This window comes from Malaclemys terrapin, chromosome 1 (assembly GCF_027887155.1).
Source record: "Malaclemys terrapin pileata isolate rMalTer1 chromosome 1, rMalTer1.hap1, whole genome shotgun sequence".
NCBI classification, from domain to species: domain Eukaryota; kingdom Metazoa; phylum Chordata; order Testudines; family Emydidae; genus Malaclemys; species Malaclemys terrapin.
The window spans coordinates 246516467-246534689 of record NC_071505.1 but is presented as its reverse complement, the minus strand read 5'-3'; the positions used below and the strand labels follow the sequence as shown (position 1 = coordinate 246534689).

The 18223-nt window shown below is 38.1% G+C and overlaps 1 protein-coding gene across 14 annotated transcripts in view; it reads left to right on the top strand.

The window, feature by feature from the left end:
* Positions 1-18223, top strand: part of MYCBP2 (MYC binding protein 2) — a 399116-nt gene that overhangs the window by 361367 nt on the left and 19526 nt on the right. For all 14 annotated transcript variants that reach the window (XM_054011672.1, XM_054011602.1, XM_054011628.1 and 11 more), the window contains 7 exons: positions 710-790; positions 2018-2284; positions 6268-6551; positions 6819-6915; positions 11027-11146; positions 14780-14881; positions 16786-16914. In XM_054011672.1, coding sequence (XP_053867647.1) covers positions 710-790; positions 2018-2284; positions 6268-6551; positions 6819-6915; positions 11027-11146; positions 14780-14881; positions 16786-16914 — 1080 coding nt within the window. The remainder of the gene's footprint in view (positions 1-709; positions 791-2017; positions 2285-6267; positions 6552-6818; positions 6916-11026; positions 11147-14779; positions 14882-16785; positions 16915-18223) is intronic.

Here is an 18223-nt window from a genome sequence, read left to right as displayed (position 1 = left end):
TTAATCCAAGTTCCTTTTTCCTTATTTTCGAATCCCAACTTACTTCCTGTTTGCCCCTAATTTATATAGTAATATTCTTAGCTATACCTTAACCAATCATGCTACTGAAATTTACCTAACCAATCCTAACATATTGTAACATGATTAGCTAACCAATTATATCCCACCACCTTAATTAGTTTACACCCAGCAAAATTAATTATACAGCAGACAGAAACAATCACAGAACCAGACAGAGACCATGCAAATAAACATACAAAACAATACAGAAGTGAGGATTTCACAACTACATCTATACAGACATAAGGGTTTCCCAACTGTGTCTATTGATAAGGTGAGTTCTTACCAGACAGAAAACTATCAAACTACATTTCCTTTTACATCTTCCAGGCTCTTCCCTTTTTCGGGAGGTGATAGATTGCATCACCTTCCTAACAGCCCCAGATTGCCTTATTTCAATATGACTAGTTTGAAATGTGAGGATGTGACCGCACGCTTCTCAGTTTATGGCTGCCTCTTAACCAAAGGCTTTGGCCTAAGAACAGGGCCTCAGATTGTCACAGTGAGAGAAGGCCCTTACACAGATTCTTTCTTTTATACCTCTATAACTAGCTAAATGATAAACATATACCTAAATTGTTAAAGTATAGGCCTTTACAGACAGGCTTGAATATCTATATCCTAACAGTTATTTCTGCTTTTTATAAAGGCAACTTCAGATGCAGATCTGAAAGAGCACATGGTTGGAATCATATTCAGCAGGAGCAAACTGACAAATTTACAAAAACAGGTTTGTGTAATACAGTTCTTGAGGTGTTAAATGTTTACCTTAAATTGTAACTACCGGAAAAGAGCATAATTATAAATCTTTTGTTGTTTAACATTTTTTTACTTGAGTATTTTTCATCCTTAATAGTATTTTCCATACTTAAGGCTCTGTTTCCATTATAAATTACATATTTAAAGATTTATAATTTGGCTTTAAAATTTAGCAGTGAACTGTAACTAAAAATAAAATCTTATCCTATGAACCTTCTTTTAAAAATTATAGTTAAGTGGAGTACAAGTTGTCCTAAAGTTTACTACTAATAGGTAATGTTGGCATACCTCATTCAATATTTCAGATGAGTCTCAGCTGCCAATTTTAGGTACTTATTTAAAACGCTTTTTCCCCTTCTCGCACCAAAAAATAAATTTAGATTTCTTAGATTATGGGAGGGACCAGCAAGGAGATCAGGATTTGGATTCTGAAACTACCCCATCCACAATGTCTTTGGATGTTTGGATCTGTGGTTTTGTTTAGCTTCATCTGTTTTTAATTTATTTTTTTACTCAAACATAGAAAAGTGGCTATTGTGCTTCTGAGGTAACTTTAAGAAATTTCTTAAGATTTTTTATTTAACTAAATTCTCCTTTCACATAGTAAGATTAGCCATTTTCTGTGGGATAAACATTATAGCAGAGATTTTCAAAGGAGCCTGAGAGGAACTAAGTGCCCATCTCCCATTTAATTTCAACAAGATTTAGGTTCCTGTTTCCCTTTTCCACCTTTGAAAAGCCAAGCCTTACAAGCTTTAAAATCTTTTAAATATGTTTACCTTTTTTTAACACGTTATTGGGTAAATTATATGCATTTAATAATGTGTATGTATACATAACAATAAGGGTTTTTTATTGTCTCTAAGATTTCTTAAATATGTGGTTAGAAAAGAGATTATAAAGTGGTTTTAAGGAGGTATTCTCTTTTGGGAAGGTATATGTATCTTTTTGACTTCTAGTGTGTTTTCCTGGATTTTAAATAAAAACACAGTTATGTGATATTGTCACAGACTAACAGAGTCCAGCAAATTCAGTATTATAGGTACATCTTTATCCTTAATTGCATTTATAAGGGGGAGTAATAGAAAAAATCAAAATTTTATGGGCTTTTTTGGTTTACATTGCCGTCTTGAAGGTGTTTTTGCATTTTTTTTTAGCTCTTACTAAGCTACTATGTGTGTGGCATTTGTTTGGTTAGGTATGTGCTCATATAGTCCAGGCCATCCGAATGGAAGCAACCCGCGTACGTGAGGAATGGGAGCACGCAATCTCTAGCAAGGAGAATGCCAACTCGCAGCCTAATGATGAAGATGCCTCTTCTGATGCTTATTGCTTTGAGCTGCTGTCCATGGTTCTGGCACTGAGTGGTTCCAATGTAGGTCGTCAGTACCTGGCTCAGCAGCTGACTCTACTGCAGGATCTCTTCTCACTACTGCATACTGCCTCTCCCAGGGTACAGAGACAGGTGAGTGTGCTAACTACTCCTTATCTCCTGCAGTGCTTCCAGCCAAATAATCCAGTGCTAAAAATTAGATCATAATGTGCTTCACAGTACTGAATGTATGTGAACTGATTTTTTATTCAATTTAGTAGTTGGCCTCATTTCTGATTTTCATGAAACAAAATGTGTGTATAATTTTCACTGTCAATTTCAAAATGTCCTCAAATATGAGATGTGAAATATTCTCAAATAAAATAAAAGCAGACTTTTGTAGTGTGACTACATATGGAAGACAGTTAAGCCTTAATAGCTCAGGATCTCACTCTGCATCCCCACCCATCTCATCCCAAAAGGTTTGCGATGCGAGCCTTTTTTGGCAATGTGAACTGCCTTATACAAAATCTACACCAATGGAAATTCTCCCCAGATTAGCACAGGGATCTAATAGTCTTTTTGCATTGTTATGTGACAGGCCCATAAAGGAGGGGGAGAATCACTTGTTTTAAATATAAAAATATGTGCAGTACAGATTAATACAGCGCAATAGCCCTTTTAATATGAAGAGGATTATTTTCTCCATTTTTTTTTCAGCTATATTACATAGATATATCTGACACACAGGAAATATGTGCAAATAACATGAAGAAAAGTGAAGTGTTATGTAAAGAAAGTCCCCAAACTAATAGGCAGTTCTAACAATCATCAGTTCAACACAACCTTTAAACTGTGAGCAAGATTGGATTAAGACAATCTGGGGCCCTACACCCACCATTAGAGGGAGCGCCCTCAGCTGCACCCCCTTTGCTCTGCCCTCATGAAGTAATCCTGTGGCATCAACCTCCTCCCCCAACTTGGAGTGCTAGTGACAGACAGCACGCTGCCCTCTTCTAGAGAGGCTGGGGCAGCAGAATGGGGCTCCTTTTTTCTGCTACAGAAGTGATAGTGGGGTCCCTCTTCCCCTCATGGATAACATGAGTGGCAGCAGACTTCACCTCTTTCTCCTAGATTGGCAGAGGTGCAGCAGGGGACCCCCCCAGGTGTCTGAGTGTACCTGCTCAGGTGGGTGGAGGGCTGACTGAGATAGTGGCACTTTTCCTGCCACACACACAACTCTGTTTGGATGGTGTTGGCAAGAAGCAGTGAGTGTTGGAATTAACACCCCATGATATTCATAGAGGAATTCATACCACTCTGAGCCAATTCTTTCAGATTGTTTGCAGAGTCAGGCAGACATAAGTTGCACTTGTCACTTTTTCAAGCTTTTCTCCAAAATCATGAGTGCTAGAAGGTTAATTAAAAAGAAAACATGAAAGCTCTGATTCTGAAATTATTACAAGATGGTAGTTTCTTAGTGCCTATACCTTTATCTGGTCCTGTTAGTGAACATAAAACAAGTGAAATCCATTTAAAAAATAGCTGTTTCAGTTGCTTGTTGTTACTTACAAAGAATGCTATCACACGGCACTATTACAAAATTATTCAAATACAGGAAGCAAAAAAATTTTTTTTAAATCTGAGAGCCATTACTTTTCCTATTTTAAAATCTAGCCATACTTCTTTAGACATAGCTACAGCAAAAATTATTGTAGTTTGAAAACTGAAATCTTCTATGCAAGCAGCTCTTAATGAAGAACAGTATCATAGTTGGGGAGTGGTTGAGTGCTCCAGGCCAACAGCGCTGCCTAATGGAGACACTCCAGGATATACCAGAGTCCAAAGGTTGCTTTCCCTAGTGGCATTATTTCAGGGTAGAATCGCCTACTGGAGAGAGTCCCAGGGCCACTTGTACTAGTGGCAATATTACATAGTAATGTAACCCACTGGAAAGAGTCCAAAGGCCGCTCTGCCTGGTGGCAATATCACAGGGCCCACTAGCAAGCATGGGGTGGGGGAACCTGGGCCCACCCTATTCTACCAGGTTCCGACCCAGGGCCCTTTAAAACAGTGTACCCTGACACAGGGTTCAAGTCCCGATACCCCCAAGCGTGTTCTCTGGGTCCCTTCCTACCCTTATTCCAGTCCCTCTAATGTCGTCTTCGGGTTGGACGCGGGGTGGTTCTTGTCTTCCCTCTGATTGGTCTCTAGAGTTTCCTCCACTGACAACAGCAAGTCGTCCCCATCAGTTCCCATGGACAACTGGCTTCCCATGGCACAGCTAAGAGGCTCGACCCTGGCAGCTTCCTGGCAGGAGGTTGCTGCAACCACTCTCCTCCTTAGTCAGCCCAAACTGAGTTGCGCTGCTCCCTTTTGAATGCTCCCTCCACTGGGAGCATGCCCAGCAGGGGTGAGTGGGCATGGCCTCTTGGGTCCAGAGCAATTTGTTAACCCTCACCTTTCCAGTGCAGGGTTGGTACACCCCTTCATAATCTTTGCTAGGTTTGGAGGGGAATAAGAGATTGGCTGGTTGCTTTTGAGTATTTGTACAATTTTAGGAAAGCCTACTGAATTGCTGCTCCCTTTACATCATCACTACCCTTTCTTTCTGCCAAAATCCACAAGTAATGTGGCTGCTGCTGGAACAATTTATGTGATTTAATGTTAATTTTATTTTATTGTGTCACTGAAATACAAGCAAAAAAAGTTACCTGGTTATAAGCAATAGGAGAAAACGTGGATACTGGTATTTTTGGAGTCTTTTCTCTGTTTTTGCTACACTGTGTAATACATCATACTGCATATTACAAGCTTTTATTTAAAATAAAATGATCTGTTTCTGCGAAGAGGATACCCTCATGTGTAAACAAATGTGTGTTGCCCACTTAACCCACCCTTGCAGAAACTATCTTCAGCCAGAAATAGTACTTCCATTGACTTCTGAGATTTAAAAATTAATTGGCATTTAATATTAAGCAAAATTTTAGCATCTAATATTAACACAATATTTTAATTTTTCTATTTAAAAATAAATTAAAAACAGAAAACTAGGTCAGTGCAATGTTAAGGCTGTAAAGTTTATAGCTTAAAATTTAAAAATCAGGAATTGGAGGAGTTAAGTTTCCAGAAGCAATTTTAACCTGGTCACATTGCAAATCCTTTGTATTTTATCTTTACATTTAACAACATAAACAGAAGTATATTAAAATAGAAACAGAGATATTTCCTGTATGCAGTGTGACCAAGTTAACATTACAGTTTTAACCTGGTGTTTTGTTTTGTTTTTTTAATTGTGGTTTTTATTTTAACCAGGCAAACCTGTATTGTATTAGAATAGGGAAATTTATTGTACTATTTATAGTAGAAGTTTGTCTAGGTTTGAATGTTTTCCAAAGGCAAGAGACTTACAAAATTAATGAAAGGTAAGATATTGGGGGAGAAATCTTGTTTAGTATAATAGCTAATTGTGGCGACTGAATGACCTCTACTGGAAAATGTTGACTTTAATTGGAACCAAAAATTGCAGATTAGGTTTCTTTCCTTTTGAGTTCCTGTAATAGCAGTTTTGTGTCTGCTCAGTACTTAAATGGAGAAAATTTAGACCAACTCTAATAAGAGTATTTCTCAGCAAACATTTCTGATAGCTAGCTTTTCACATTTTGCACAGACAAGCATCAGTCAGCCCTAAGATGACCATTTAGTGCCTGGCTATTGCTTCTTACATTTCCCTACTTTCTTGTTAGTAAGTATTCTTAGTATACCACATAGTGCTTTTGAAAGTCTCAAGCCTTAATTATGAATTTATATGCTATGTTGCATTCTGTATTCCAGTGTAAGTAATCAGATTTTCAGTATAGCAGCTTTTAGTTGTATTTGCATAAGGTGCTTGGATATTCCTTTTTATTGCAATAATAATTATGCTTGAAATTTATGTAGCACATTACAATTTACAAAGTATGATACAAACATTACAAAATTCCTGAGAAAGATGATTTAGAAGTTAAAAAGTAGATTAACTCTTCTTATGAAAATGACATACCAAAATAGCTTATAAATAAGTGAAAAGTGCTTTTGAATATAGCTTTGAAAATTCAGCTATCTCCTTTAAATTTGTGTTGCTTTCGTCTGCTTAGGTCACATCATTATTAAGACGTGTTTTGCCAGAGGTGACCCCTAGTCGCTTGGCTAGTATCATAGGAGTAAAGTCTCTGCCACCGGCAGACATAAGTGATATTATTCACTCAACGGAAAAAGGAGATTGGAATAAACTGGGTATCTTGGACATGTTCCTGGGGTGCATTGCCAAAGCACTCACTGTACAGCTAAAAGCCAAAGGAACCACTATAACTGGAACTGCTGGCACTGCTGCAGGCAAAGGAGTTACTACAGTTACACTTCCAATGATTTTCAATTCCAGGTTAGTAAAAGCTATATTTTGTCAAGCTAAAGACAAACAGAAGCCAGAGATTTTAAAGTAAAATACACTCTTTATCTCTCCCTTTTATAATCTGAAAATAAATATTTGTGCCCTACAATTAGAACTATTTAATTTGACATAAAGTGTTACTATGTTGATGTAAAAAGCAGGATACTGAATAAGTGTAATGTTCCCTTAATTACGTGTGAAATATACTAAGGCATTACCTTTATTAATTTAATTTATCTTATTTATTATCTTTTGCAGCTATATTCGCCGAGGTGAAAGCCATTGGTGGATGAAGGGCTCAACTCCTACACAGATTTCAGAAATCATTATTAAGCTGATTAAGGACATGGCAGCAGTAAGTTTACATGCTCTGAGTGTTACTTTGATGTTGAAACACTTCTGATCACTGAACAGTTCATGTACTGTGTTTTTCCTGAGGAACCCTGCTTCATTCAGTGCACTGTGAAAGAGATAGAGATATCAGGAAGAGAAAGGACCGTCTTTAGGTTAAGGAATTGAACTGGGACCAATAAGAATTGGGTTCTATCTCTGGCTTTGCCCACATTTTCTGTATATTGTTGAATAAGTCATTTTGGAAGTAGCAGCTCACTTTGTTCCTCATTTGTTAGATGGCCAATTGCGAGACACCTAGAATCTGATTTTTCAGGAGCATTCAAAACTCCATTTGAACTCAAAGGAAGTTGTTAGTTGCACAGCACTTCTGAACTGTTACTGGCAAGTTTAATTATTGAATTTTTAATTTTTGAATGTTTGACTTTGCAAATATAATGTTATTTTTATATATTTGTATGTAATTATTTTAGGCAAAGGTAGTAGAGCCACCTATTGCTAAGGTTGCCAAACACTTCCCACTGTAAGACCCTATTTCCAGTTCCTTATTACTTTGGCAAACTATGTATTACATGTATGACTTCTGACTATAGAAGAGTCTTGCTCAAAGAACGTCTGCTGGGTGACTGGTATGGTGGTCCTAATAGTTTAAATGCTGCCTGCCACTAACTGTTTTCAATTACTTATAATGGAATACCAAAAGCATCTTTGGCTCTTGTGAGAGCTTGGTCAACTTTGTGTTGATATTCAGGTATCATCTTGTCTATAAATGAAGTTATTGTTGGGAGTCTCTTGGATATAGTAGTGTAACCGTGCCTCTATGGGTCACAACTGAGAATACCAAATTCAGGACAAACTGCTGAGAAATAGGGCAGATACACCCCAAAACAGGAGGTAATTCTCCCATGAGCTATACCAAACCAGTAACAAAAGTAAACGTCTGTTTCACCACACTTGCTAACAAGATGTCAGAACAGCAGTTTCCTTAGGCATTCCAGTCCTTGTATCATCACCAAAAACACTAGACTTAGAGCTGAGTGATTTTTTAAAACCAAATTAATCAAATAAAGATTCTTCTGATCCCAAAGGACTAGCCACACAACTCAGATCTTACCCAGAAATCACACTGTTGCTAATCCCTTTAGTAACTAAAATCTAAAGGTTTATTTATAAAAAGAAACGTGAGAGTTAAAAATTGGTTAAAGAAATCAAATACATACAATAATTGCAAAGTTGTTGGTTCAGGCTTGTATCAATGATGGAATAAACCGCTGGCTTAAGTCTCTGGTTGCTTCCAAATCATTGGAAGGACCTCAGTCCCCTTGGTTAGAATGCTCCCATTAGTATAAGTCCATGGTCCAGAGGTTTGAGCAGGAAAGAGGCAAAATGGAGGTGTTTCCAGTGCCTTTTATAGCTTCTGCCATATGGAGGGAAACCCATTGTTTCAAACAAAGCCCTCAGTACAAATAGTTAAAATTACCTGGTCAGTCTGTGTTTAGAGAGAAATAAGAAATGTAAATTACAGATGGGGAAGTTTGGTGTATTCACATTTCTGGTGTATTGAGAATGGAGTTTAGGAGGTTAGTGGAATTACTTTTTTATTTCCTAAGGATAGTTCAAAAATCTATTTTTCTTTCAAGACAGATTTTCACTTTTTTTCAGACCCCTCCAGCGCATAAATTATAATATAGAAATGCATGGGATTTGTTTTATTAGTTAATGGGTACTTAAGGATGGGAAAAATGTGTGTTACTATATTTTTACAAAAATTCATGATTTCCTTGTTAATGAAAAGTAAGTACATCAGTTTTAAGCCACTGGATTTGTAAATGTCTACATTACATATGACAACGTTGATGAAATAATTTTATACATCAGTATTATTTTCAATTTTTAAAATGTTAATAACATAACACCACTGTTTTACTTTCACCTGTACATGGAACACAGACAGTTTTGAAGAGTATTTATAATTGTGGTTTTATGTATTAGTTTCATATATACACTTCCTCTGTCTGTGACTGTCAGCTGTGCTGGACAGAGAGGGAGCTGTGTGTGAGGGGCCTGCTCTTTCCTGGACTCTTGAAACAAGTTGCCCTTTGCCCAGCCCTCAAGGGTCAGGCTTGGAGGGTTGTTCCTAAAACTGAACTTGCACTGTAATGCAAACATTGAACTCCAATCTCTTAAAAATGCATGTGTGTTTGTGCTATTCACATGGTTTACTCTTTAAATTCGTGTTGTTCTGTTTCTAATGAAAGTATGAGATCAGAGTTAAGAGTGCAGTACAGTGTGAGTTACAGGAATGTTTTGTGGCATTATATGTTTCTGTCTGGGAGGTGACAGCACTTTTCTTGATCGAAAGAAGGAATCTGTCAGTGAAAATAGATTCATAGACTTTAAGGTCAGAAGGGACCATTATGATCATCTAGTCTGACCTCCTGCACAACGCAGGCCACAGAATCTCACCCACTGACTCCTGTAACAAACCCCTAACCTATGCCTGAGTTACTGAAGTCCTCAAATCGTGGTTTAAAGACCTCAAGGTGCAGAGAATCCTCCAGCAAGTGACCCATGCCCCATGCTGCAGAGGAAGGCGAAAAACCTCCAGGGCCTCTGCCAATCTACCCTGGAGGAAAATTCCTTCCCGACCCCAAATATGGCAATCAGTTAAACCCTGAGCATGTGGGCAAGACTCACCAGCCAGCACCCAGGAAAGAATTCTCTGTAGTAACTCAGATCCCACCCCATCTAACATCCCATCACAGACCATTGGGCATATTTACCTGCTAATAATCGAAGATCAATTAATTGCCAGAATTAGGCTATCCCATCATACCATCCCCTCCATAAACTTATCAAGCTTAGTCTTGAAGCCAGATATTTCTTTTGTCCCCACTACTCCCCTGGGAAGGCTGTTCCAGAACTTCACTCCTCTAATGGTTAGAAACCTTTGTCTAATTTCAAGTCTAAACTTCCTAATGTCCAGTTTATATCCATTTGTTCTTGTGTCCACATTGGTACTAAGCTTAAATAATTCCTCTCCCTCCCTGATATTTATCCCTCTGATATATTTATAAAAAGCAATCATATCTCCCCTCAGCCTTCTTTTGGTTAGGCTAAACAAGCCAAGCTCTTTGAGTCTCCTTTCATAAGACAGGATTTCCATTCCTCGGATCATCCTAGTAGCCCTTGTTAATGTTAGGTGATTATTTGACAGTGGCTGCTGCATTCTACATTTTCCTCCCTTCCCTCTAGTAAGTATTCCTGTTATATTTTCCCTTTCTCTTATTGCTAAGATGGAATGTTATTGCAGTTCCTTCTATGCTCCCAAAGCAAGTTCTTAGATCAGTGAGGGTTATCCACCATTCCCCCCAGTTGTCATGCTTTCTAGATGATTCTTAGTTCATGTCACTGATACCCTTGGGAACTTAATCTGCTGAGGCACTACACAAAGAGTAGGTCTACACTTGTGGCAATGTGTAGAATACAGACACTGCAGGCCCAGCTAGCTCAGGTATAAATATTGGTGTAGACAGTGAGCCACTCTTTACGTGGGTAGAGTACCTTACATCCTGAACCCTAGGGTACATACCATACACAGCTTTCTACAAGCCCAAGCAGTACTTCCCATGTCTACACTGCTGTTCTTGGCCACGTAGTCTCCGACTGCCGGGGCCTTTCCCCACCATAATGAAACACTTCGGCAGCAGCCTTGCCACTGCTGAAGCCTTTCCCCTCTGCCGTCACCTGCTGGAACCTTTCACTGTCATGTGAGTTTGGATGCCTTTCACTGCAGCCTGGAGCTACATATATCCTACATGCCGTCACAAGTGTAGACAAGGCCAAAGTTGGCATTTGCCAATAATTACCACATCGATATCTGAGACTAACCATTTTTCTGTATGCTTAGAAAAAGAAATAACTGGTAACTGAATAGCATTTGCTGGAGAATGCTGACTTTTTAACTGTGACCACTGTACTTTAAATTCCCTTATTTCTAGCTTCCCGTTGAGTTCCTTTAATTGCAGTTTCATTTCTACTTGATATTTTAATGAGGAAAGTGGTAATACGTTAATGAGTTTTAGAAAAATTATCTACAATTCCCTCTTTAACAGGGTCACCTGTCTGAAGCTTGGTCCCGTGTGACAAAAAATGCTATTGCTGAAACCATCATTGCTCTGACCAAAATGGAAGATGAATACAGATCACCAGTGCGATGCATTGCAACAACCAGGGTAAGGACTTTGTCAGATTTACATCAGCTTGTTGCACACATTTGATAACAGCAACATCCTACTAATGGCACTCCCACTGGTTAGCATAATGTTTGGTTCCATATGTCCTCATAGTAGTAAACTTTGTATACAGGGAACAGAAATTACAATTGCTAAGTCCTGCTCTGTATGTGAGGTGTATCCTGCATACTCTGTGCAGGGTGGTGGTTGGCAGAGCCAGTAAATATGTATTATTATGTATGTAACAGTTTCAGGTACTGTGTACCTCCATTTTGAAGCTCTCTAATTTATAACTAATTATATACAAGCAATATGGTTTATGTAACACTAATATATGTACAGTTTTTAATAAAGGTAAACAGCAAAACTTTTTTAAAAGATCAGTAACATAATGAACATTTAAACTTAAAATTTAAATACAGTTTTAAATGAGTTTCTCCTTCATTTATTTATCTGCCATGAACAAAGTTGAAGATTCTGTATTTTCTCTGCAACATGGATAGAATACCTCAAAAACCCGATAATAGCAGAGCAAAAGCCTTATATAGTTGTATGAAATCATAGAGCATTTAATTTTTAAGTTGCGTGTGCGCTCCTATGGTGTGGAGGAATAATACTATTCCACTTGGTATTCGTGCAGTGAAAAATAAACAAAGGTGTATTTGCTAATTAGAAATATTTCCCATTGTTCAGGGCAAATAATAATTTGAAAATTCCTGTCACACTGAACTCTACTAAAAATTAGCATCGATGTGTATTGGTTGGAAGAGAACTTTGTAAATTTTAGATGATGTTGAAAATGCCTAATATTTAAAGCTTATTTAATAGGAATGCATTTGCCACTGAAATTTGTAAGCCCAAGAAGTTAGATATGTAGTAAAGTTAAATAGATGTGCAAACCCTTTTTAAATCTTTTTTTTCCAATTCTGAAATATTCTGGTTCACTGAACATTGCAACGTTATAGATACCTGAGTCTCATGGTAATCCATGATATTTGATGTCACAGAATGATGCACACTGAGATATTGCTGAACCAGGAAGGCACCAAGAGACTTCACAGAGGGAAGGAAGGAATTTTTTACAAGCTAAATCTTCAAAGCCATACTGTGATATCTAGTCAAGGCCCTCTCATTTGACAGTATCTAGAACTGTATGTCTGGAACGGATTCAGAGAGCCCTAAAAAGCTCACTGCTCTGAGAGCACCTACATTTGTTTATTTCAAGGCACATTGCAAGGCCTCTGTTAATTCAGGCTTTTTATCTGCAAGAGGAAAGTATGTCTTTTTTGGGAGGAGGGAGGGCTAAAGGATGGTGGTGGTCTCATATGCTGACATATTTTCAATTTAGTGTTACTATTTTTTGTTGTTTTGAAAACTGTAAATGAACATAGGTGTATTTAATACACTTCATAGAAAGTGTTTAATATGTAAAATGCAATGCCAAATATTTATATAGAATTAAAAGATAATTTTCTTTTATTATCAACACCAGATATGTTAAAATAATTTACATAAAATAATATTTTGTGAAACTGTTGGTAGTAAAAATATTCAACATTTTAGTCCTCAAAGGATTTTCCATATATCTTCTCAGGTAATCCTTGTTTATTCTGAATCAAGATAGTCCACATATTTCAATTTTCTTCTGTATGAAAGAAATATAACACAGTCAAATTGAAGAATTTTTTTGGAGCAACTCTAAGAATGAACAAGAGTTACCTTCTTCCTTTCATTTTTCCTTTCAAGAAATGGTTGCCTTCAGTTAAATTAATCTCTGAAGCTTGGTTTGAGAGACTTTCAGCAGAAAAAATGCTACTCTTAGAATCATAGAATGTCAGGGTTGGAAAGGACCTCAAGAGGTCATCTAGTCCAACCCCCTGCTCAGAGCAGGACCAATCCCCAACTAAATCATCCATGGATAGAGGAAATTCATTTACTCTGTCCCTTGGGCTTTCAATATTCCAAACTATTATTTTATGCTCATATCAGGTTCCTAATATTCATAGGCCATGAATCTCTATATTTTTAGGCTGTGAAGAGCACTACTCAGCAGCAAAAAGCCTCTGGAAGAGCTAAACCAAACTTAGTCTGTGTTTTAATTTCACCCTGGGACATACTATGTTTCCGAGCCTTTTCTTCTTCCCATAGTCCTCTTTTATTTATTTATTTATTTATTTTTAAAATGAAATTAAAATCTTTTGTTGAAACCTGGCCCCATCCTGTGGCTTCCAGGATTGCTCCTCTCACTTAAAAATAAAAAAGTTAGATTAAGCAGTAAGTACTGCTAAGTGGCATCTTTTAAAACTTCTTCCCGCCCCACCTTTCAAGGTTGAGGTAACTTCATCATTGTAATTCATGTGGCAAAAGTATTTTATGCTTTTTGACTAAACAGTTGAGGATTTAGTGGTCTCGGTGGAGGATTGGTCTCAGAGCCGTAGTCAAATATTTTTGGCTGTAGTGGCTGGCATTTCTCCTCTTCCAGAAGAAGGAAATTCTTATTTCTCATAGAACTGTTGTGTGAAGAGGGAGGTCCCCAGCAGCTGCAGGTATTTTGCCATCAAGGTCTGTATTAAAATGTTAAGCTAATTCCCTTTTCCATCTCCTTCCTCATCTATTCTCTGCATTTTGAGAATCACTGAGTCCTAGTCCCCTATCATGGAAAAGATACGAGATAATGCCATCACCTTCATACTTCAGTCAGGACTTAGAGTAGCTCCAAACACCAGATTTTGTCTCCTGGCAAGGGCACAATAAAATCCGTAAATTGAAAGATGATAAAGCAAAGTTATAGTTCCTGGCTCCAAAAGTAAAATTCAGTGGATTAAAAAATGTACCTCATTAGGGCAGTGCTGTTTCCCAGGAATCTTGATAAGTGATTCACCAGCAGCCCGAAAGATGCCATTTTATCTCCAAATGAAAGATCATCCCACATTTGCCATCTCCAGTCCCTATTACATGTAATTTTGTGTAAGATTCAGGTGAACAAAGAAAACAGTGTTAGGACCCAGAGTTCTCAGAGAGTTCTGCCTGTTTGAAGCCCTCACTTACTTTTGAGGCTGCCACTTAGATATATTAAAGTGTGAAGTAACTTGAATCAGTCCTAAAAAACGCCAGTGGTGTTTCTCTTGATTAGGACAATTCACAAAGACCACCCAGCTGTTCTGTGATTTCCTGCTGTAACTTTAGCTTGTTTTTACTATTGGTATTCTTTATCATCAGTGTATACTGACATTCTCTATTTATTGCTGTATTATTCCATAAGTGTATTGACAAAGCTTGTTCAGTTTGGCAGTGGTTGTGCTTGATCTACCATGTTTCTCTATAGCATACTATGATTGATTTGCCTTCTCTGCCTCTCTGTTGTATAGTTAACTAATATGTTAATATAATTTTAAGGTGGGGAAACTGAGGAGAGATGGGTTAGTCCCAAGATTTGCACCCAAAAGTCAGTAACTTTTATTCATGTGCCTGACTGTCTTTATGTGATGTGGTAGAAGAATCCATACTAAGTGGATTGACCTGAAAAGAAGGCAGTTGAAAATTGTGTTTATTCCTAACCATGAGAATTATCTTTATTTTAGTCTTTTGTGTCTACTTGGAATATTTCTATAATACAACCCTCTCTTTCAACAGCTCTGGTTAGCCCTAGCATCCCTGTGTGTGCTTGATCAGGACCATGTAGATAGACTGTCTTCTGGAAGATGGATGGGAAAGGATGGACAGCAAAAACAGATGGTAAGACTTCAAATTCAAGATATTTTTTTCTCTTTTAAACTTGGATTGTATTGAATTTACTTTTCAAACAAGCAGTAACAATGACAAAGATTACAATAGCACATGATATGTAGAACAAACATTCTCAGATTTCCTCACGAGGTTATACTAGCCAGACAATATTCAGAAAATGGAACCCAATGGAATATCCAGGAAAAAGAAACACATAATATGACAGCCAATATGTAAGATCAAATAGCAAAAGATGAAAAACAAATACATTCTTTAAATACATCAGAAATAGAAAAGACTTCAAGAGAACTGGTGGTTCGATTGGCCCACCAATGATTAAAGGGAGCAATTAAGGAGGATAAGGACATTGCGAAGACGTTAAATGATTTTTTTTTTTTGCACCAGTCTTCACTGGAGAAGATGTTGGTGGAGACACCTACCCTGGACCTACTCTTTTCTGGTAATAATAATGAGGTATTGTTAGAGCTGAGTGAATGATATTTCAGTTTGCTGGTTTGAGCCACATCTGAACTTTTTCAGAATGTTTGGCCAATCAAAAAAGTGGGCAAAAAGTCCATTTCAGGTTGAACAGAATGTTTTGTTCAACCTGAAATGTTTTTATTTCTGTGCATTTTAAAGGGCCAGAGTCACAAAAGAGAAGGAGGAAGAAGTGATGGTGTTCCCCCTTATAACTTTTAGCCCAGTGTATTCTGTGGGGTCTCTTAGTATCTTCTGTTGAAGCTGTTCCACTTTGTATAAAATACCTGAATAGTTATTGGGAGTCAGAGAGAGTGTGAGAATGACCTTATTGCCTGGTAATTAGGGCACTCACACGGGAGGTGGGAGACCCAAGTTCAAGTCCTTGTTCTAATGATTATTTAAGTATATTATATAAAATGGAACAGCTTCAGCAGGAGAGATTAACTGGTCATCACTTAATGCATGGTGGTTACATATTTGTAAATGTTAATGTGGACACCGCACAAACATTTGTTCAAGGACACAAAAAAGGATCGCTTTCTGCCTTTCCAGAACCTGACAGCAGTTGTCTCTTCTCCCCTGTTTTTCCCCAGGGGAAAGTTAATTGGATTACAGTGCTGGATCTTTGCACTGTTCAATGGAGACAGACAACAGGGCGTGGGGAGTCAGAGCTGGAATCCATCTTGCAGCTAGGAAGTAGGGGAAGTCAGAAGAGTAGGCTTGTGAGCTAGGCAGATGAAGAACTAGTCCAGCAGTCAGGGAGAAGAGCTGCTGAAGTCTGCTTCCAGTTTCCCACTCCCTTGCATACCTAGCTGGAAGGAGGATGTGATTGTGTTGCAGTAGAGATGGAAATGGAGAGTGTTTTATAGCAGTAGAATAAATTAATGTTACAGTGGAATTTAGGGTTTGTTACCATGGAATTTGTTTACATTGTACTGTGGAATAACCTACGCCTTGATTATTTATCTTGACAGAAAAGGCAACCTATCAGGGGAGTTAAAGGTAGATATTGTGCCATTTTGATGCATCTTTGTAGGTTCCCCATCATCAGTTTCCATAATTTTTTCTATCAAGTGTAGCATGCTCCCAAAATGTGAGTAACACGTCAGTTAGCACAGCAAGACCTTTGTCTCACTCTTTTTGAAAATAGATTCCCAGACATTTTAGTGATGAATTTGAGCTAATTTTCATTAAACAAAGCAAATCTGGGATTGGATGCATTACTGCACTTTTATTTCTTACATTTCTGACAGGCATAACTGTGTTTAGATATTGATCATTTCAAAGTTGACAATTTATAGTCTAAAACAAGTTCAAATTGTCCTGTTTTAATTTCCTACTTTCCTTTATGGGACACCCACAGGGAGAGGGGAGTTGAGGGAAGCAGGTTTAATGTATAGGGAATTATTCCACTATTTTTCTTCTTTATTCAGCCAATGTGCGATAACCATGATGATGGTGAAACAGCTGCAATCATTTTATGTAATGTCTGTGGGAATTTGTGTACAGACTGCGACAGATTCCTTCATCTCCATCGACGAACGAAAACTCATCAGAGACAGGTAGAGTAACACACCAAGTAGTACTCCTGTTCTTTTTGCAGATACAGACTAACACGGCTGCTACTCTGACACCAAGTAGTGTGCATTTCAGTAGCTTTTTTTTGTTGCTGTTCTATTGATAAATCAGATTAGAAAACAGTGGTAGTGAGTAATAGATCTACAAACTGTTCTCTGTGCTTTCTAAAAGGGATGGATAACTTTGTATTTAATTTTGCATTTGATTCTACTTGATTTTCTTGTCCTTAAAGAATATTGTTATGAATAGGACTGTAATGTCAGCTCCTAATCCCACAACCCTGGCTCATAATCCCCATCTGTTTCCTTCTTTCCTATTCTAACTTCATTGAATTTCTCTGGAAAAATCCAAAAACCATTCAGACTTCCTTAACTAAAAATCTATCCATTACTCCCTCAGAAATGTTATGTTTACTTCTCCTTTCTCCGGGGCTAGCTCCAGGCACCAGCAAAGCAGGTGCCTGGGGTGGCCAATAGAAGGGGGTGGCACTCCGTCCATTGTTGGGGCAGCAATTTGGCAGCGGGACCTTCGCTCCCTCTCGTCCTTTTTGGCGGCAGCTCAATCGGGGTTTTTCCCTTTCTTCACCGCTTGGGGCGGCAAAAAAGCTAGAGCCGGCCCTGCCTTTCGCATGGAGTCCATGCCTATGAGCACAATTAATTGTTTGCCCTCTTTGACACCCTTTCTGCTCCTCAGTCCGTTCCCTCTCAGTTTAGGGCTTTGCATACTTTTCATGACTTTGTTATAGCTCCCTTCACCCCGCCTTCCCCCATTCCTCACATCCATGCCCCTGGCCCTATTTCCTTTTTTTCCTTTACGCCAATCACTCACTCAAAGGCTACTCACCTATTCTTCACCACATATCTCTCCATCCCATCCTGATTTGTGAGCACCATTTCCCCTGCCCTCATCCCTTTCTTTCAAGTGCCTTTTCTTCAGATACAAGTGTGATGTAATATTCATACTGCACCACTGACCACCTTAAAAAAAAAAAAAAATTGTTCTCATTGTATCCCCTGATCTTTTGTATATCTGTCTGACTTATCTTGCCTAGCCAGTTCACATTTCACTTAGCCAAAATATAGTTCCTTCTTTTTCTTTCTGTGCCCTCCCTTTGTTCTCCTTTCTCCACTGCTGTTGACATCACCTTCTTCCTGTTTTTCATGTTTGCAATCTTGGTGTCACCTTTGATTCCTTTTCCTTCTCTTCATATACCTATGATGTCAATAAATCATGCCATATCTTTCTTCATTTCAAAAATTATTCCTACTTTCTATACCAATATACCCATGTCAG